The 22,367-nt window shown below is 37.4% G+C and overlaps 1 protein-coding gene across 3 annotated transcripts in view; it reads left to right on the top strand.

Annotated features, from left to right (window-relative positions):
- LOC149959843 (neuromedin-U receptor 2-like) overlaps positions 1 to 22,367 on the top strand; it is a 185,581-nt gene that overhangs the window by 150,601 nt on the left and 12,613 nt on the right. For all 3 annotated transcript variants that reach the window (XM_090166551.1, XM_090166550.1, XM_090166549.1), the window contains one exon: positions 18,185 to 18,650. In XM_090166551.1, the coding sequence (XP_090022677.1) occupies positions 18,185 to 18,650 (466 nt within the window). The remainder of the gene's footprint in view (positions 1 to 18,184; positions 18,651 to 22,367) is intronic.

Genomic DNA, 22,367 nt, shown 5'->3' with positions numbered 1-22,367 from the left:
ACCCCCATTTGAAAACTTGCCCAAGTCATCTAGCGACTTTTATTGCCTTTAACTCAGGTGGCCGTGTTAAATTGTAACTGCTCCCTACACTTACTATTACCGTTAAACGTCTACATGTGTTTCTGAAATCTGTGTGACCCACGCGACGAGATGCCGTCTGCGTGTTTGCCAGAAATTGTAACAAAGGTATTAAGAATGCGGTTCCTTGCCGCATTTTTATATATCTCAAGTGGCACTATTGCTATGGCCTAAATGTAGTAGAAGTAGTTGTAGTAATAATAGTCATTTTAATAGTAGCAGTCTAATCCTGCGACAGCATTAGAGATGGCGTTAGCGACGAGTTAATATATATATTTTTTAAATGGACACATGATCCCAGGACTCTCCGCGTGTGAGACGGAAATCTAACCATGGATTAATTTAATCCATGATCTAACGCTCTCGGCCAAAGAGATATACATAATATTGTTTTGGAACTCCCTTTTGTCTCTACTGGATCCGTTGGTTACTCAATGCGCTTGAACGAAATCGCTATAGAGGGTAGTGTTGCCAGACGTACGAAAACTGTCGTCCCTGCCGATAATATTGAACCGATTTTTTTGGCCGTACAATCTTATTGAAATTAATTTTCAATATATTCAGCGATTCTATCATTTAACGTGCAAGGACAATCAATATACATAAGTACGCCTTTATACATTAATGACTGCACCTCTTTCCCGGTTCTGAGGCGCTGGCTCGCGAGTTAGTTGACAATTAACACGTTCGCCTTTCGCTATCTTATTCCTAAAACCCGGTGTGTGAAATTCAGTTTGGGTAATGATCATTTAAATTTAAAAACGGTTCTATCATGATACCCATTGGGGACCTCCAAGGCCCGTAGCTTTGGGCCCTTGATTTCTCAGCGACGTCCATTAGTGGGGCTTGAAAAACTCTCAGAGGCGTGATACCCGTTTAGGCCCTCGGAGGCCCGAAATCTTGGAAGAAACTGCACAAAGAAAAATTAGAAGAAAATTTTACATATTTTGATTCAGTGCAGTGGCAGTAAATCCTATGAAGGGGCCCAAAACATTTTAAAGGACATCGAACTTCTTCTACGGAATTTGGCTTTTGACAGATTTTTTCAAATTTAAACATGTTGTTAAGCTTGAACAAAGGAACGAAATTTACCACTGTCATTTTTCTTAGTTCCTATAGTTGGTCCAGTATCCGCGGTCAAAAGTGGACAAAACTTAACTAGTGTAGTCTATTTGTTAAAAGAAGTCACGGCCCATCGGATTCGGTTAGCGTTCTAGGTTCGCGCGTCGCTAGTGGAACTTGTGGCACCTAGGAGCAACAAACACAGCACCCCACACAAGGAGAACGCAACCCTTCGAAAGTCGTGTATTTTCTTGAGTACAATTTTCATTGGTTGGACGCTTTAGCGCCTGCTGCCGTCGGAAGGGGAAAATTGGGAAATTGTAAAACGTTCAGCGTAAAGGTTCGTCCAATGAAATTTGTACACAACACTGCCTTAGCGTGTTTAAAGGCTAGCTGCGTTCTCCTTGTGTTTGTTGCTCCTAGGTGGCACCATCTTAGCAGTTATACTTTTTATTTTATTTTGGAAATAAAGGAAATTTATTAACCCACGCGTATAACTTTTCCTAACCATGTTAAAATTACACTGCGTAGGAATATGTACTAATTATTAAATCATTTTCCCTTCTGTAATAGTTTTAGAAACTCGCTATATGATGAATTTCGCCCAGCAGGTCCGCACTAGGTGTAATTCCAAAAAGCATTTTGAAAACTCAGCGGGAGCCCGCGAATACCCATGTTTCAAGCGACTAACATTAGCAGGATAGGCAGATAAATACTTCCCTCGTACGATATATATTATACACTTCTGCTATAACTTGTTCCGCCGTCAGAGGTCGCTGTATCGAACTATCGGCCCATTTTATCTCTAGAAACCCGTTCCTTTGGAAACGAATAAAAATATTTCCAATAAAATCTCAAGAATGGGTGAGTGACTAGGTTGACGCGATTTTTAGGATTTCCTTCATTTCCTCTCACGCAGCGTTGCAAGTTCTGAAATTATCGTACCAGAGCCCAAAAAATACATTATCGTACTCCTGAAAACTGGCGGTAAATTTGAATTTTCTGTTAAATATTGACGGTAAACTTCTTAAATATTTTTTTAATAACACTAATAAAGTTCGACACAATGAAAACTTACTTTTAAATTCTAATTTTTACAGACAAATTAAAAATTATAGTACATTATCGTACGCGCAAGCTGAATTATCGAAAAATGCGTACTATATAGTACGCCATTGAAAATATCGTACGTCCCAAAAATTTGTTCGAAATTATCGACGTGTACGATAATTATCGTACGTCTGGCAACGCTGCTCTCACGCTCTGAGAGTAAGCTCCTACTGCTCCTTCCCCCTTAAAAGAAAAATGAAATCAGCGCGGTATCTCATTGGTTCCCTAAAATCAAAAGTAAATAGGGGGAGAAAGTCTGGCACTTGGGTCCAACCGCACGACGTCTTATTTGAGGGGTAAAATTTTTGGGCTTCGGAAATGACTTCCCCTTAGCCTCTTTACAGGGACACAAAATACGTGAATATTAAACTTTTGCTTTCGATAATTTGGTTAATTTAGTTCCTAAATAAAGAAGATATATAATAGAAACTAAAATGCGAAATTTAAAAAAAAAATAACACGACTTTTGAAAAGGAATAAACCGAAACTAGAATAACGCTCACTTAAATCGTGGAGAGCGTGGCGCCATCTAAGAGCGGAGATCGGGACTGATTGGTAAATCTACGATGTTAAGGCCTAAAAATTTGCAAGTTTAACTGAAATAATAGCTATAGCTACCAGTTTTTTTCGTTTATTTTACAATTGATATAGTAATTATTAATTAAAATCAACCGTTATCGAAGGAAATAATGGTCAGCATTTGACAGAGAGACTATTTGAAATCGCGAGGCGGTGACATGGTTGCCAGGGAATAAAATTCAAAATTTTCATCTTGAGCGCGGACCGGAATACCACAAATGCACTACTTCGCACGGTAATGTGCTATCCTTATTGGTTAGAAATATCACGTGATCACTAGCTCTTTAAAAAGGGTGTCAAGCATGGTGGAAGGTAAAATCTGGAGGCAGTGATAGCCTTTCTCCCCCTATTTACTTTTGCTAACGCACTCTGGTGACGTTTTTCCTTCCTTACCCCCACCCCTTTCATGCGGGGGGGATTTCATAGTCATTCTCCCTAAGTATCTATAAATACATTTTTTTGTTAAAATAAGAAAAAAAAAAGGTTCTAGAAAACCAATAATTCTCTTGATAAAAATATCTATCCGAATTGCGTTTTTGAAAGAAAGACTATTGGGAATGCGCGGGGAAGGCCCGGAAGGGAAAAATTTAATACTGAAAAGTAAACAGAGGTATTCCTTATTTTTTACTTTTCAAAAACAAATTCCACTCTACGATTGTAACATAGTAGCAGAGTGAGTAGACCTGAGACCAAGGCCTAAAGAAATAATTCGTAATAGTTTCTGCTAGGAGAATGGAAATTATGGAGTTGACTGGGTAGGTAGTTGGCAACGTTAAACCATTGAACCTAATACAATATAGACATCTAGCGGAAATAGTATGAACTTAAGAAAATATTTTAGTCTGCTAGTTGTTGGCACGCCACGTGTTTATATAGTTTTTACAATGAAACAAGGAAAAGCGTTCAATTTAATTTTCCAAAAACACAACTCTACTGTTTTTTTCCGAAAGTAAAAAAGAGGTAAATAATGGAAAATATATATTGTTTAATTATATATTAAAATTTTTTGCTACAAAAACCAAACATTCAGCTTCCTCCACTAATTAAATTAAGTTTCCAGTACTCAACCAAAGAAAAACCCGTTGCTACTTCTTATTTCGAACATCTAGCAGACGAAATTATGTGTACCTGCATATGTGTTAATCTAGTAACACTGCCTGCCGTAAGATGGCGCTACAGGCTTAGGTTAAAGTCCTAGCTCGTATTGGGAGAATACAGTTTTCCATTCCAGGATACGGGTCATTCATATTCTCTCCCCCTATTCGGCTTTCCGTTGCTATGCAACTCGTTTTGAAATTTTTTTATGTTTAGGCTTAGTTTCTCTATTCGGGATTATAGTCGCGAGCCTGATTTCCCGCACGGTACTGACGAGTCCCAAATAGGACGAAACCAGTCTACCGTTTTAATTTCTGGCTATTTTATTTAATTTAATTTTGTTTTTCACTCGAAGATCTATTTGGTCCGAGTTTCGCGTCTTTTTGTTTGCTCGAAGACCTATCGGTACGAGCTATTAGTAAGTTTTTAATTTTCTTCAAAATGGTTTAGGGTTTAGCTTTATTATCCCTTTCATAATGGACTAATCAACTTATTCGCTAATTTTATCATTAATATTCCTAGGTTTCTGTTTTTATCGTTAAGAAAGAAAAATATTGTTATTAAATTTTGCGTTTAGCAATTGGGCGGATAGAAATACATCTTCTTAAAATGATAACAATAAAATTCTTTTCATCGGCATAAAATTGTTGCTATGGGGCTGTTCACAAATTACGTAACGCGGTAGAGGGGTAGGGGGTGTTGGTTCAAGCGTTACGAATTGTTACGTGGGGGGAGGGAGGGTCGACTAAAATATTACGTAACACATCTTATTTTTAACATCGTAGAATAAAATTTTCATAACTTTCAGAAACAGTCGCAATTATTTAAAACATAAGCATTTTCATTGGCTTACTCACGTTTAAAAGATGGCTTACTCACGTTTAAAAGAATTTCATATGACCTTGATCTACAGTTTCGCCTATTTCCCCCCGCTAGAGGGATGGACAAAGGTGCGAGAACGATTAGTCCGGATCTACCACGTAAATTTTTAACTTTTTCCTCAGTTTAGATTGATTTTTCATTGTTAAAAATGGACAATTTATGTCCCTCATATCTGCTTACGGAAAAGCGTTCCCCCATAAGACACCACAATAAAACCCGTGGGTATTAAAGTGTTGCATAAAAATACAGTTGTAATTTCAAATGTAAATTACAAATAAAATGTAGTACCTGATCTTATTGTACTTTATTGCCAGCATATTAGTTGTTACGTACTAAAATTATATAAGGGGGGGGTTCAATATTTGTTACGTAATTTGAGAAGAGGGGTCTTTCCATTTGTTACTTTTTGTTACGAGGGGGAGGGGGGGAGTCCAAAAAGTGGTTTTTCTGCGTTACGTAATTTGTGAACAGCCCCTATGTTCATAACATATAAAATAGAAAATTCTCCAGTACAGCTATCCCGAGAAAGCTATCCTCTCCAAAACGCAGGTTTCGAATTAAAAAAACCCAGCCCAATATTAATATTTTTAAAATAAAAAACCCAATAAAACCCATAAATACCCAATAAAACCCGATAAAACCCATAAATACCCAATAAAACCCGAAAAAACCCAATAAAACCCAAAAAACCATAAATACCCAATAAAACCCATAAATACCCAATAAAACCCGAAAAAAAACATAAATACCCAATAAAACCCGAAAACACCCAATAAAACCCATAAATACCCAATAAAACCCGAAAAAACCCAATAAAACCCATAAATACCCAATAAAACCCAAAAAACCATAAATACCCAATAAAACCCAATAAAACCCATAAATACCCAATAAAACCAGAAAAAACCCAAAAAAACATAAATACCCAATAAAACCCGAAAACACCCATAAATACCCAATAAAACCCGAAAACACCCAATAAAACCCATAAATACCCAATAAAACCCGAAAAAACCCAAAAAAACATAAATACCCAATAAAACCCGAAAAAAACCAATAAAACCCGAAAAAACCAATAAAACCCATAAATACCCAATAAAACCCAATAAATACCCAATAAAACCCGAAAAAACCCAAAAAACCCATAAATACCCAATAAAACCCGAAAACACCCAATAAAACCCATAAATACCCAATAAAACCCAAAAAACCCATAAATACCCAATAAAACCCGAAAAAACCCAATAACACCCATAAATACCCAATAAAACCCAAAAAAACCATAAATACCCAATAAAACCCAATAAAACCCATAAATACCCAATAAAACCCAAAAAAAACATAAATACCCAATAAAACCCGAAAACACCCAATAAAACCCATAAATACCCAATAAAACCCGAAAAAACCCAATAAAACCCATAAATACCCAATAAAACCCGAAAAAAAACACAAAAAACACATAAATACCCAATAAAACCCGAAAAAACCCCAAAAAACCCATAAATACCCAATAAAACCCGAAAACACCCAATAAAACCCATAAATACCCAATAAAACCCGAAAAAACACATAAATACCCAATAAAACCCGAAAAAACCCAATAAAACCCGAAAAAACCCAATAAAACCCAAAAAAAACCATAAATACCCAATAAAACCCATAAATACCCAATAAAACCCGAAAAACCCAATAAAACCCATAAATACTCAATAAAACCCGAAAACAAAACAAAAAAAACATAAATACCCAATAAAACCCGAAAAAACCCAATAAAACCCATAAATACCCAATAAAACCCGAATAAACCCCAAAAAACCCATAAATACCCAATAACACCCGAAAAAACCCAATAAAACCCATAAATACCCAATAAAACCCGAAAAAACCCAAAAAAAAACCCACTGGGCTGGGTATTTAAAAAAAAACGGGCTTTTTGAAACGTTGCCAAAACGCGTCTTTTCAACGTAACTCTCGACTGCTAGTGCTAGTGCCACCTTTTGAAAAAATGTTGCAAACGCAATGCCTCGGCTGCTTCAAAATTCTAAGAATTTTCCGATGATAGTGATAATTCTCACTTCGCGTGGATTCGGACGGGGTGATCTTGTTTCTTCTCTCTCGGGAATTTGTCACGTCAACGATGCGTTTGAAGATTTGATATCCACTTTGCCGCACGAAGCGGAATGTATTGCAGCATACTTTGAAGACGCTTTTCTTGGTTGATTCATCAGAAACAAGCGTCAAAATGCTCTATTTCCATTACATCTCTGGTCAGTTCGAGACAGAGTACTTCCTGACTTCCCAAGGACCAACAACGTTGTTGAATCCTGGCACAGAGGATTTCAGTCCAATATTTCGTGCTGTAATCCGACCTTGTGGCCGTTCCAACACGCTATCAAAAAGGAACAAAGTCTAACGGAATTCAAACTGGCATGCCAAAGACTCCCAAAAAACAAAAATACATAGACCTCGACGCAATACGATGTATAGAAATATTTTAAAATGTATATCATACTTGTATTCATTTTGAATTATTCAACATTTTTAAATACATTTATTTTATACATACGTCCAAAAGTAAATAGGGGGAGAAAGTCTATTACTGCCTTCAGATTTTGCCTTCCACCATGCTTGACAAGTTGACACCCTTTTTAAAGAGCTAGTGATCACGTGATATTTCTAACCAATAAGGATAGCACATTACTTAGGCGCTTAAATAAAACATCTTCCCAGAAATTGCCAAGAAGTAATATTTCCGACAGCCAGGACTCATAAGTTACTATTTATATAGTGCTTGTTGAAATATTAGAAAGCTGGAAACTTTTTTCGAACGTAACATCGGTTTTTTGCTAAAACTTAACATGCCAAAAAAAGTTACCTGGTTAAAAGGAAACACTTGTTGCATACCGTACTGCAAAGGTAATACGTTTAGTTCCAAAGGAATTAGTTTTCATCTTTTTCCAAAAGATAAGTTTATACGTAATGAATGGATTCAAAGAATTCGTTTTGTATCAAGTAAAATCGCCCATAAACCAAGGCCTAAACCGAAAAGACTATCACCTATCAATGATCCCATCAACTCGACTGCAGCTAAAAGCCATGTCGTTTGCGGGTTACACTTCCAACACGATGGTATTCAAAGGTTTAATGACTTGTACCCCATTTTTATTGAAAACTATGTATTCCCTGGTGAAATTACAACCATTCGAGAGCCTGAACATTGTGTGCCCGAAGTAGCTGCCTTTACAACTATAGATACTGAATTTTCTGAAACTATAAGAGAACCATTAAGAGAGTTTTCAGGTATAACCACAATTTTTTTCACTAGTGTAATTAGATGCCTAATCTTTTAATTTTTAATTTCGATCATTCATACTGTGTTAAAAAGAAGATCTATTTGAGTCTCGCAAGAAAATAAAACGTTCAAGAAAAGAATCGTTGAGTTGGAGAAATTATTGGAAGAAGTACAAAAGGAAAACTTAAGAAATGCCTCATCTAGATTTTGTTTTGAAAACATTTCCGGCATGCAAGACAAATTAAAATTTTACACTGGTTTTAAATCAGCAGAGGATTTCAATAATTTATATCAGTTCCTTGAAGATGATTTACCTAATTTAAACTTCTATAATTCTGCTAAGGCTTACGAACGAAAGAAACCAAGAAACCAATCTACGCAAGGAAGACCTCTCAGCGTTGATTTTAAAAAACAATTATTCCTAGTTTTATGTCGTATCAGAGTTGGATTGTTAGAAGAAGATTTAGGTTACCGTTTTGGGATTAGCACTCAAACCGTGAGCAATATTTGGATAACGTGGGTAGATTTGTTATATCAAAGACTAAGTCGCATTCCTATTTGGGCATCTCGTAAAGTAGTTGATGATTTCATGCCGCAGTCGTTTAAAGCATTATACCCAACTACAAGATTGATTATTGATGCTACTGAAATATTTATTGAGAAACCGGACCATTATACGACACAAGCAGATACTTATTCACAATATAAAAAACACAATACTGCAAAAGGCCTTCTTGGTATTGCGCCCAATGGTTTTATTACATTTATTTCTGAACTATCACCAGGTAGAATCTCTGATAAAGAGATAACGTTAGAAAGTGGATTGTTGGACCTTTTAGAGCAGGGAGATTCTCTTATGTCAGACAGAGGCTTTATTTTGTATGAAGAGTTAGAGGAAAAAGGTGTTTGGCTAAATATTCCACCTTTCTTAGGGGGAAAAACTCAACTTTCTAAGGAAGAGGTGAAGAAAACTAGAGAAATTGCCAATCTACGTATACATATTGAGAGAGTCATTGGTGAAATAAAAACTAACCGAATACTAAAGTATGTTTTCCCTAATTCAATGAGTGGCATTATGAATAAATTGTGGGTGATTTGCGGTCATCTTACTAATTTGACTAACGAGCCTTTACTAGAGAGAGTGCTGAGTGAGGAATAATAATTTTTATAACAAATGCATTAAAAATTATATTTAATCGAACTTTTAAGTGATTACATGTAAATATAAAGGTTATTTAATTTTAATAAATTAAAGTATTATTATTTAAAACAACATACAATGATGTCATAAATTTTTTAAACCTTTAAATAAACTGAAAAATTCCTTACGCATAAATTATATATTACAAACTAACTAAATTTTAAAATCCATTCAAATGAAGTGTTTAAAATAAAAATCACATAGCTTGGGAACCATTATTTCGTTAAAGAAATAGCCATCAAACTTAATTCTTTGACACAAATAATCGTTTCCAGTAACAATAAAAAAATCGCACCACTCAAAGCCTGTGACCCCAAGTTGGCCCATAACTAATTGCTTGATCAATTTGTTCAGAATCATCAGTTCTAAATAAGAATGGTGATGGTGTTGGATTAAAGCTATTCTCCACTAATATTGCACGTAGCATTTTTCTCTTACTAAGAAATGTATTTGAGTATGTTTCAAGCCTTCTTTTTAACTTGTCATTATCTTGATCTATTTTTTCTGGGTCTAATTTTGGTAATCATGAATATATCTGATTCCTACTATCTCTAGAATTTTTTGTGTCAACATTCCTATCCTTTAATTTGTGTTTAACAAATTTGAGATTTTTAAATTTCCTTGTTTGAAGCTTAGAAGTAGACTTTAAATTTCCCCACATTCTTTCCCTTTGAGTGCAAGAAATATCATCCCTAATATAGTTAAGTTTGTCAACTTTACAATCCCATAAGTAAAATAATATTGCACTAACATGTTTACAAATTCCCTCTTTACCACATGGGCACTGACAATATGAGTTTAAGACTTCACCACTTTCTTTGTGAAGTTCTAACTGAACAATATAATTTTTTGAGTTGTATGAAGAGTTAACAATGCATTTAACAAATATGGAATTTGGAGTTTCTGGAGTTCCAGATAGGAAGACGCTTCTAACTTTATTAGATTTGACCATCCGGTTCCCATCTTCCAAATGTTTTTTAGCTTTATGCAAATTAAAAAAGTCATAAATTACATTGATACAGAAGCCCTTTGGCATGTATTTAAGTTGCTTAGTCCAACAGCCTTCAGGCCAATTTTTCAAAGATAGGGTTTTACAGTTTTCCCTTTTGCGATTTGGACCAGCTGCTGTTTGGTCAATAGATGTGTCACTTGATAGTCTGTCGTCAGCATCAACTAAATTTAGTTTTCTTTCAATTTTGCCAGTGGAAGCTATGTAATGCTGAGAACTACTTGGATGATTGATATTATTTTGACTAGGGGTTTCCCTTAAAACGTTATTTCTAGGTGAAACGTTTGGTGACGAATAATTATTATGATTTATTACAGGACTCAGTAGATTTTGTTTCTGACCTGAACCCAATTTTATAATTATAGGAGTCTTATTTAACTCTGCCTCCATGAGAAGCTTTAAAAATGCCCTGTAACATAAAAATATTACATATAATTTTAAATATTTATAACATAAGAGGATAATAATAATATTATCCTCTTATACTATGTTCCTTAATTTACGTGAGCCGAACGCGTTTCTTATCTAATTCAAAATTCGCACGAAGGCAAAAACGCGTCTCATTTTGGCTTAAAAATGACATTTTGGCTAGCCATTCTAACCGTTTAACCGACCGACCGGAAATAGCTCCTTCCCAGAAGAATTTGGAGAGGGGAGTAGAAACCGAGTATCTTTTATTGAAGCGTCCATTCCGGTCCGCGCTCAAGATGAAAATTTTGAATTTTATTCCCTGGCAACCATGTCACCGCCTCGCGATTTCAAATAGTCTCTCTGTCAAATGCCGACCATTATTTCCTTCGATAACGGTTGATTTTAAGTAATAATTACTCTATCAATTGTAAAATAAACAAAAAAAGCTCGTAGCTATAGCTATTATTTCAGTTAAATTTGCAAATTGTTAGGCCTTAACATCGTAGATTTACCAATTAGTCCCGATCTCTGCTCTTAGATGGCGCCACGCTCTCCACGATTGAAGTGAGCGTTATTCTAGTTACGGTTTATTTCTTTTCAAAAGTCGTGTTTTTTTTTTAAATGTCGCATTTTAGTTTCTATCATATATCTACTTTATTTAGGAACTAAATTAACCAAATTATCGAAAGCAAAAGTTTAATATTAACGTTTTACAGAGAACTATTTTTCATCGTGGCGGAGTACAACCGATACCTTTGTGTCCCTGTAAAGAGGCGAGGGGGGAAGTCATTTCCGAAGCCCAAAAATGTTACCCCTCAAATAAGACGTCGTGCGGTTGGACCCAAGTGCCAGACTTTCTCCCCCTATTTACTTTTGATACGTCTACATTTACTTTTATATTTTACTAGCTGAACCCGGCAGACGTTATCCAGCCAGTGTATATTTGTTTGTTAATGTGGAAAAATGAAAGATAATGAAACGTTATCAGTAGGAGTTATTTTTATGGACTATTTACCTATTCTATTCGCTATGTAATTGTTATATCAAGCATACCAATTTCCATGGCGATGGGAACGGTATAGAAAATGATGCGTTGCAGTGCCATCTTGTGGCAAGTTATAGCAAAATTCATGGTGCGAAAATATTATCCGTGATCAAATATCCATGTATACCAATTTCCACGGCGATCGGTTGTACGGTATAGAAGATGATGCGCCGCAGCGCCTTCTAGGGAACCTTCACCATGAAAAGACACTTTGATGTGCCAGCTTCTATGGTGATCGGTCAAGCAATGTTAAGAGTTTATCAATCTTAAACATAATACCCCCATCCATTTTTATATATATAGATTTGGGACGAGAAATCAGGGGACCAATTATCCTAATTTCGTTTCGCTTCCACTGAATTTCGCCCGCAAGTGCGCGACACGGTTATTCTTATTCCTCTATCGGGGGAAATATGCGTAACAGCCACCAAGGAGGATAGGAAGGGAGGCGAAGTAGGACGGATTAACGCACCAGTATCCTTGTAAGAAGCTTAGCGCGCGCTCGGCGGGAAAATTTCGGACAAATGGCGGCCACACGTAGCGTAGCGGCCGCAATCTTGCCGCCATTTTTCCGAAATCTTCCCGCCGAGCGCGCGCCATGCTTCTTACAAGGATGCTGGCGCGATCATCCCTCCTACTTCGCCTCCCTTCCTATCCTCCTTGCAGCCACTGCGCAAGTGCAAAGGTATCACAAGCAGCGGCCATGCTTAAAATTTCGAATCTTGAACGTCTAAGCTACGAAACCTTATAGCTATTAAAGATAATACTATTTATTCAAACAGCTTAAAATTGATTGAGTAATGCTTTTTTTTTACCAGAAGAGGGATTACCCTAAGTGTGATTTACATTTTCGGGAAACTGAAACCTCCGTGTTAATTAGTACAAGCTACAGGACGCTATCTACAGGGTGTTTCAAAAGGTGGTGCAACGATTTGAAGGAGTTGTAGGGTTGAGTTGAAAAATATGCCTTTTTTCCCCCCATTTTACTACGATGAGTTAAAAGAGCGTCAGAGAGCTTCAAAGTGTGGCCTACTAGCCCCTGGAAGTAGGCTGCAACAAGCGCAAAACCAAGCAGCAGTGACTTTAAATACGAAGTTTACTTTTTTACGCTGGTTACCTCGATTTGTTTACAAAGTACTTTTTTACCTATCACACGAACCCAAACCTTAATGTTCGCGTTTCCCTGCTGCTTGGTTTTGCGCTTATTGCAGCCTACTTCCAGGGGCTAGTAGGCCACACTTTGAAGCTCTCTGGTCCTTGAAACACCCTGTATTGTTGGTTACCATGGTAAAAAAGGAGCTCAATTTTTAGGGATTCGCAACTGCGGCGATCGGAAAAAAATCCTGTGGGGGCCAGGGCCATTATTTTTATTCAAAAATTCATATACTTAAAAACAAAAGTGTTTCTAATATTTGGTAAGTTTTTAATTTCGTTCTATGTTAGTTATTTAATTTGGACCAATACTGCGAGATTTTATATTCTTGGAAACATACATTACAAAGCTATTTTAGGCTGTCTAGCATAACTTAAAGCAAGTGTCGGCTCTAGGTGAAGTAGCTCTTTTTTCAACAGATGTCGCTAGCGTCGAAATCAAAACAAGATGTTGAAGCTACATTTTGACCCAAAAGGCGGAACATAAAAGTATGCTTCGCGTTGATTGGCTAGTTTGTAAATTTGTCAATAACTTCAATTATAATAATTGTTTACAATATATTTGATATGGATATAGTTTAGGTTAAAGCTCACTTACAAGGAGACGACCCGAGGTGTAACGCACCGATTTGGTTCAAACTCGGGGGTTTGGTAGACCTTCATGTAACTTGAAACACCCTAAAGGGAAATGTCTCCATAGGCAACCGTTTTGCCATGGCAACCAAAAATGTTTTTGACAATACAAAATGGAAATTTTCCTATTGAATATAACATGGGAATCTGACCAAATGTAAGGGTACCCCTGTAAAGATTTTAATCAACTTCGAACTTTTTCATTATTTTCTTACTTATATTTTCTATTTTTAGCATTTTCAAAAATTAATATTGGACAGATTCCCATGTTATTTTCTATGGGAAAATTTCCAATTTGTGTTGTCAAAAACATTTTTGGTTGCCATGGCAAAACGGTTGCCTATGGAGACATTTCCCTTTAGGGTGTTTCAAGTTACATGAAGGTCTACCAAACCCCCCAGTTTGAACCAAATCGGTGCGTTACACCGCGGGTCGTCTCCTTGTTAGTAGAGTAAAAGTGGTCTAATAAAATACTCTATAATGGCTCTCTGAGGACGTTATTGTTTCGCTATTTTGAATTTTAGCTTCAGTTCCCATTAATAGATGGCTCCACGTTCTCCACGAAAGTAATTTTTTTCGAAGATTCGGATAGGTTCATGGCCATCTCTAATAACAGGGGCATTTTAATAAAACAGGTGGCAATGATAGAGCCGACAGTTGTTTAAGATAATTGGGTAAAACAGGGTACACGACGAGGCGATTTTCTATTTAGACGAATCTATCGAAATCAATGTTACGCTTATTTTATTTTAATATTACTTGCGCCTTCAATATCAAAATAACTTCGGATAAACATAAATTTAGTGAGAATAGAAATTTTTCCCTGATTGATATATTTGCTAAATTTTATTCCTGTGGGGATTTTGCACCCGTATGTTTCCCCTATGGGGGCTCGCAGCCACTGAGTTCCGGCAGTAAGTGGGTGAACACCTGCAAGGCAGGAAAGGTACGCTATAGTTGTTCAGGATAATGTTTTATTTGTCTATATGGTTAAATTTGATAAATTAGTTTAGGTAGTGGACCAAATTCAAATTCTGAAACCACCGAGCTCGTCACAATATTAAACAACTACTTCTTATTAACTATTTGTACACTTTATATAAAACACTTGCAGCTAAAAATTACTGAAGAGCCGAAGCAGACGAAAATAAATGGGGCTGTGCGAGTACTCGATCAGCATCGAGTACCCGACGATTTTTAAGGTCAGATACTTGAACTCGAACTCGATTAAGCAAATTTTAAACACTCGGGTACTCGAATACTCGAATAAGCCACCTGTAAATTTATCCGAATTGTTTTTCCCGCCGACAATATTCGAGTAATCGACCACTCAATATTCGGGTAATCGACCACTCAATATTCGGGTAATCGACCACTCAATATTCGGGTAATCGACCACTCGTCGGGTACTCCAAATACGAACATCCCTTAAAATGACTTTGAGTGATTGGCTGGCTGTATTTGTAATTAAGTTTTTTAGTTTTGGTCTTGGTTTTGAGAGAGCTTGAAATTTGTTTGACAGACAAACACGAAAGTAGCATAAGCTTTGTCGAAATCGTGAGTCCTGCACGCGAACTTATCCCACCCTTTACTTTGTTTTTAGTTCTTTATTGTTAAAACTTTGGAAATTCTTATTTCGAATATATAACTACACCTGTTACAATCCATTAACAGAATTATCTCTACCGTGAAAACCTGAGTTTAGTTTAGCGTTTTGGTAATTATTTTTATCTTTTTTACTTTGTTAGTTGTTACCTAACAAGGCTAATATCCATTTAAGTAGTAATTAGTAGGCTGTTTAACATTTTTATTAATTACTTGACTACCCGATTAGAACTCGTTGATTAATCAAGTACCCGAACGATTTTTCTGACTACTTGACTACTCAAACAAGGAAAGTTTGGAAATAATCGAATACTCGACAATCCAACTCGATTAAAATATTACCCGATGAAAAATCTATTAATACTCGAAACACGAGTCGATTGCATAAAACCACTACTCGCACAGCCCTTAAAATTAACGAATCTGACTTAGGTATTCAATACGCTAATAATGGAATCTGACCAATTATTTGGGGTAAATTAGGACTCGCGATTAATAAAATATAATGGTAGACTATAAACGAAAATAACTCAACATTTTCGCTCGCAAAACGGCGGGCCCTCAAAAGTACGTCAGTGGCGCCTCATTATCGTTAAATTTCTAACACAACGAGCCATGGGCCATGGTTTGCCAGTAATAGGTCTACATAGACAAAGCACAGCTTCGGGCCTCGGCTAGTGAGAACCAATTAGTAGTCCACTAAGTTGATCCACTATTCATCGTATATACTTACACATATAAAATTTTGTTAATGAGATTTGTTAATTCTCCGTGATCGATTGCAGCAGGAAATATGTATACACTAATTACACTTCGAATGTCCAAGGACCCAATGGTACCGCACTCTGAAAGTACATCGACAAACGACAAGGGGGTTAAACTACGTCGAATTTAAGACGTCACGCGTTTTTTGAAATTTATTGGCAGGCTATCGTCGCTAATAAGACGCGCCGCCGAAAGAAAATGGTTTAAATGAAAAGATACATAAATTGCTTAAAGGGAAATAAATATTTAAATGAATTCCTGAGAGGTTCAATTTTAATGTTTTTTATGTACTCGATGAAGTCAATTTAAACTTTTTGACGGGAAATAAATATATAAATAGTTCCTGTTTTATTACAAAAACCCTACTTAAAACTCTATTCTAAGTAAAAACTATAAACAAAAGTTCAATTCAGCATAAAAGAAATGTAAACAAAATAATTACTTCCCGAATTTGTTTTGGTAATTTAAAACAAATGGCCGCACTAGTGTAGTACCTCGATAGTACTATAGATGTCGTTTTCGGCAGCTATTCAAGCTATTCCAACATTCTATTAGGTTTGATTGGTTGAGATTGCCAAAGCTTTTCGTCGGTTGATACGGGGTGATACTTTACGGCGTCTTTTTGGCGTAATAAGGCAAAGCATCCAAAGGGTTTTCTTCGGAGTCACCCCTTGCTTCAAAATTTCTACACTTCAGACTGGGTACGCCATCTGGTAAGACTTTCGGTATTTAATAGCGGATCCAGTAAATGCTTCACGTGACTTCATCGTTCCGTCAGAAAGAATGCGATTTCCCTTTGAAAAACGTGGTTTCCTGGAGGAAATTTTAGGCTATATTTTAAATAAAGACAAGCAAGGTTTCATACTCTATTTCTAGAGATTAAACAATAGCAGGAATCCATACCTCTACTTGGAATGCTTATCATGCCGTATCGCGTATGGTAAAATAACTCTAACGGCTTTGGCCCCGCATACGAGAGAAAAAAATCCCCTCTGCGCGTGCTCCCCTTTTACGTAGTTGTTTGTTAAGTTAACATAGTGACGTTAAAAAAAACAGTCAGCCACATCGAGACGAAAATCTGCCGCGATAAGCATTCCAAGTAGAGGTATGGATTACAGACGAGATATATTAGATGCGTGTTAACTTAATTTACCATAAAATCTATTAATGGTAAAATAAGCAAAGTCCAAATTATTCTGAACTGTCAGAATGGTGATCATCATTCTAATATAATAATAATTTGCAACTCTTCTTACCTGACCGCCTCCATGCACTCCTAAAAAACATTTTTGTATCAAAATTTGTTCCCAATTCCATTGCTCTGTCACTGACCTCGGAGCAACAGGGATTCAGGGAGCAAGAAATTAGTTGCTCTTTCACGGAGCAACTTCTTAGTGTAAAACGCGATTCTCTTCAGGATCCGCTAGCGAAAGTGCAATAGGACACTCAACGGGATTACAGCAGTCATAACCGCCCAAAGAAAGAGTTCTTCGGTTTCCCCTTTCCATAAAAACTTGTGAAGATTAAAGCAAGTGTCGGCTCGACGTCAAGTAGTTCTTTTTTCAACAGATGTCGCTATCGTCGTAATCGAAACAAGATAGTTAAGCTATATTTTGACCCAAAAGGCGGTTACTTATAGGTACCCTTCGCGTTGATTGGCTCGTCTGTAAATTTGACGATAGCTTAAATTATAGTAATTTGCAATTATACATTTTATATGTGATATATAATTACGGTTAAAGTCTACTAAGTAGAGTATAAGTTGTCTAATTATAATACTCTACAATGGTTCTCTGACGACGTTATTGTTTCGCTATTTTTGATTTTAGCTTTCTTTGACATTAATAGATGGCACCACGCTCTCCACAAAAGTCGCGTTTTTCGAAGAATCGGATAGATTCATGGCCATCTCTAAAAACAGGACCTTTTCATAATACTGGTGGCAATGATAGAGCCGACAGTTGCTTTAACGGTAATAGTTAGTGTAGGGAGCTGTTGGCTCGCGTGGCATGAAGGGCTTTCCATCACCCTCCTACACATTGTAACCCGGCCACTCGATTTAAAGGCATTAAATGTCGCTAGTTGACTTGGGCCGAAGGTGGTGCCTTGGGTATTAGCCTAGCTGATTATTATTTTTATTACCATATGAATCAGCCTCTAATGGCGTTGATCCTGTGGAGAATCTTCTACCTTGAGAAATGTATATGTTACGCATAAAGAAAAATAACATTGTTTTTCTGTTTGTGTTCTTTCGTATTTCAGGTTGTTTCTATTATTCAAACTCGACGATAAATCCAATCCTGTACAGTGTGATGTCCAATAGATTCCGCGTGGCCTTCAGGGAGAAGTTGTGCAACGGGTCGCCGGGTGTGTGGTGCTTACTGTGCTGCTGCTGTTGTTGCTGGCGACACTTTACCGGACAGGACGCCATCGGCAAACGGAGTCAACAGAGAGTGTCCACGTTTCGAAACTCGAATTCCGAGAGCTCCGTCAAATCTCAAATAACCTATCCTGCCAATAACACCGTCAGAAACTTGCCGAATAACAATTCTTTCCCGCGTGGCTCTTCCAGTAATTCGAACAGAAGCCCGAACAGGGTAGCGCATGTCGCGCTGGAGCACAGCGACTCTTTCCCCATTGGCAACGTCGCCTGGACAAGGAATCCGCATTACGAGTCCGTCAGCCTGGACCACGAAACTAACTCCGAAAATAGATCTAACGTTCGGAGGTGGGTCTCACCAAGAGCGTATTCTTTTACACTCAGGGTTACTTAAAATAAGCATCATGTTCTTCAAGTCAACTAGTGCTCCGCACGGCTCCGGCTCCGGCTCAATAATGGCTCCGGCTCCGATCAAAACGGCTCCGGCTCTGGCCGGCTCCGGCTCCGTGTTTTTGGGAGCCGGATCTGAAGCCGTGGCTCCGGCTCCCTTAGTTTTAGATCGGCTCCAGGAGCCGGCTCAATTTCTATAGAGCCGGCTCTTTCCCTTTTTGCATCAAATAGTGGAAATGTTTTGTAGTAGTCGTCTACTATTAGCGGTATGCTTTCACAATTATTGTTTATCAAACTGACGTGCATTTGTCTAAAATTTCAGAATGGACTGGTAAACGGTAGTGTGTTGTTATTTGGTTTATATTTACTACATTTAGTCCGGGCATGAAATAAGTACAGGACACTGGACATTGTCCGATAAATTTTGCATATGTCCGATAACTTTTCAAAATCTTAGGGGGATCATTGGACATTTGTCCGACAACTTTTTCAATAAACTTGGAATGTTCTTTTCTACAAAATGAAAATATAAACAATTATTTTTCAAAAAATATGAGGAAGTACCGAGTTACTGAAGTTTATACTTGATAGTCTATTCTGTAACTGTGAATCTGTGCTGTGGCCAAGGGCGTAGGAACCAGGGGGGGCAAGGGGGCAATGCCCCTCCCTAGAATTTTACTGGAAGGGGCAACTAATGTTATTTCCCCTCCAACTTTTTGGTCAGTTGAAATCTTCGCAAGGCTCAAATTATCATTTTAAAAGCATATAAAGCTTGTAGAACCTCAACTGTGTTTAAATTTCAATCTTTTCCCGCCAATGTATATAGTAGAAAAATGTACAAATGCATTCGGAGAAGCTACACTCCATTAAAAATTCAAAACCATTCAATTGTTTTTTTAACAGAATAGAGCCGGCTCCTGAGCCGGCTCTTCGGCTCCGGCTCCTTAAAAATCTGGGAGCTGACGTGCGGCTCCGGCTCCGGCTCTTGGTTTTTTAGGAGCCAACGTCGGCTCCCAGATTTTTAAGGAGCAGGAGCCGGAGCCGAAGGGCCGGATCTGCGGAGCACTATCTTCAACCACAAAAAAAAAAAAAATGAGCCCGGACTCAGAAGCTGAGAAGTATTTCTTCTTGAGAATTTTTCACTCGTGAGTTGTCAGACATTTGGAAAAATCCCGTACAAAATTTAGATACAAATCCACAAAATTCAAGTTCCCTTACATAGAGTTTATATGACAAATCAACAATAAAAAATCTTCGATTTTCCAAAAGATAGGTATATGTTGTAAAATGGGTTCAAAATAGTGTTGTTAATTTTCCGGAAAAATAAAATGCCGAAATATTTGCAGAAACTTTTCCGCTAATTTAAAAATAAAAAATTGAAACATAAATTAATATTTAAGGGTTTTTAATGTTTTTAACTTTTTATCGATATAAAATGTCTACTATCAGTATACATACTACAAAACATTAATAGTGTTACATTGTTAATCAGTTTAAACTAGTCTAGAGGTTTGCTTTTAGATTCGAAAAAATGAGGCGAAAATGCCGCTTAATTTAAATTTGCAAACAACAATATATTAGACCAATCATGTAATGAAAACTTTTTTAATTTTTCGGAAAAATCAGAAAATTTTCCGGAAAAAGGTCTCGGTCAATTTCCGGAAAATTTTCCGACTTACAACACTAGTTCGAAATAATCGACTATATTATCAACTTAAACATTTAATAATTAACTGATCCGATAAATGCACTGGGCAACTCCTATCATAATAGGCCTAAAATCTGCTTCTAGAAAGATCTAGCTTGATCTCTAGGAACTGGCGCCACCTACAGTTAATATCACAAAACTATTCGCCAAATATGGCACAGTATAGGGAGCTAAAAACTCCGTAGCTTGGGCTGGGGCCACCATGTTTGGTAGAATATTTTTCAATAGGATAAAGCATGGGTGACGTCGTTTGACGTAGAACTGTTAGCTCCCTATAATATTCATCCAAACAGCTGGAATGATGATATAATTTGCCAGGAAAAGGCAATTTGTACTTTAAGTACAGTAGATATAGGCATAAGTGTATAATATTGTTACAAAAGTGTGACACTTCCTATTCTTCACACGCAAAAGTTTTACTGAAAGCTATTCGCAAGACAGACTACATTACGGGCTTCGTCGCCGTTTTGCGTCCGCTTGCTAACGCGTCACACGGAGCCTTTGACAGCGCCTCGCTAGGGGGTGATTTTTTCTTGTGATGACGTCACTCCGTTACTAGCTCTCAGTAAAATATTCCCCAAAGTGACAAACTTACGGAAGAATATTAAAGACTTATGGTATAGGCTAGTGGCGTGACCTCTCTAAACACACGACAATTGATTATTCCATTAATTATGCTTTTCGCTGGTTCTTTGATTTCGGAGCAGTGTAAGAACTTGAGTAATCTTATTACGACTTTTTACTCCGATTCTGTGGCGTCGAATAGTTCGAGTCATGCTAAAAACGTTTTCCGAAATTGGCTGCCTGTGGCCATTTTGACGGATAATTTAAAAAAAAATCAGCCTAAGTCATCAAGCGACTTTTGAAGCCCTTAATTCAGGTGGCCGGGTTACAATGCGTAGGAGGGTGGTGACAAGCCCTGCATGCCACGCGACCGAGCCAACAGCTCCCTACACTGACTATTACCGTTATTATGGATAAGCAGACGATTTTATCATTTACCCTCTTTACTCCCGCTTTTGAGGAGTAAAAAATGTAGCCTCAATACTTGACGAATAGTTCACGATGTAGAGTAATTAACTCCACCAGAACAAGCGAATAGTGTTCACGGTGCATGTTTTTAAAACGAAAATCACGTGCCGTCTACTTAGAGAACCTCTATCTTTGGGCTTAATTTTTACTTTATGCGAATTGGTAATATGTACCTTATCACCTTTTCACTTTGACTGCTAAATAAAACATGTAGTTGCAATTGAATTTTAACACATTTTAGAAATATTTGCTAAACCCGGGTACAATACGAAAATAACAAGTTGGCAAGCCAAAATATACCTCTCCTCGGAAGAGTTTAATTTTCAGTGAAGCGTAACTGTATCCGTGGTTCTGCGGTAGGACGCTCACCTGTCGTTCAAGAGGGCTCGGGTTCGAATCCCGGCCGATTAAAAAATTATACTACACCCAATGACAAAAAGAGGGCGTTTTGGAAAAACCTTTTCCCTGATTCTAAGAAACTGCGTACGCAGTGATTACCCTTTGCCTCGAAAATGCGAACGCGTTCGCCGGCCTGACAGACAGACAGACCCACCCACCCACAGACAGACAAACAGACAGACACGGTGGTTGTATAACCCCTCCTAGGGTACAAAGTCCCCTCGGAGAGGTAAAAACGTGTTTAACCAATACTAAAACCAAAGAGTATAAAAACTACGTAACCTAGAGATATAATGACGGTTGAAAGCAGTAAAGGAAGTTGTAGCAACCGAGGGGGAAGTCACTCAGTGAATTTGCACTTCAAATTTTGGTACCGCAGCGCCACTACGGCAGTTTTAAGTGGCAATCATTTTGATTTAGTTCAACATTCTTGAAAATTCCTTAAACGCACTCTCGCAAGCTCAAAATTGGTGTTAGCGTCGAGTTCGGGACTACTTATTTTCTTTCAATTTTTTCCATTAGATAGTAGCGGCAAT

Source organism: Leiobunum rupestre, chromosome 2, assembly GCF_980474605.1.
Source record: "Leiobunum rupestre chromosome 2, qqLeiRupe1.1.hap1, whole genome shotgun sequence".
NCBI lineage: Eukaryota > Metazoa > Arthropoda > Arachnida > Opiliones > Sclerosomatidae > Leiobunum > Leiobunum rupestre.
This window is presented reverse-complemented; position numbering and strand designations above follow the sequence as displayed.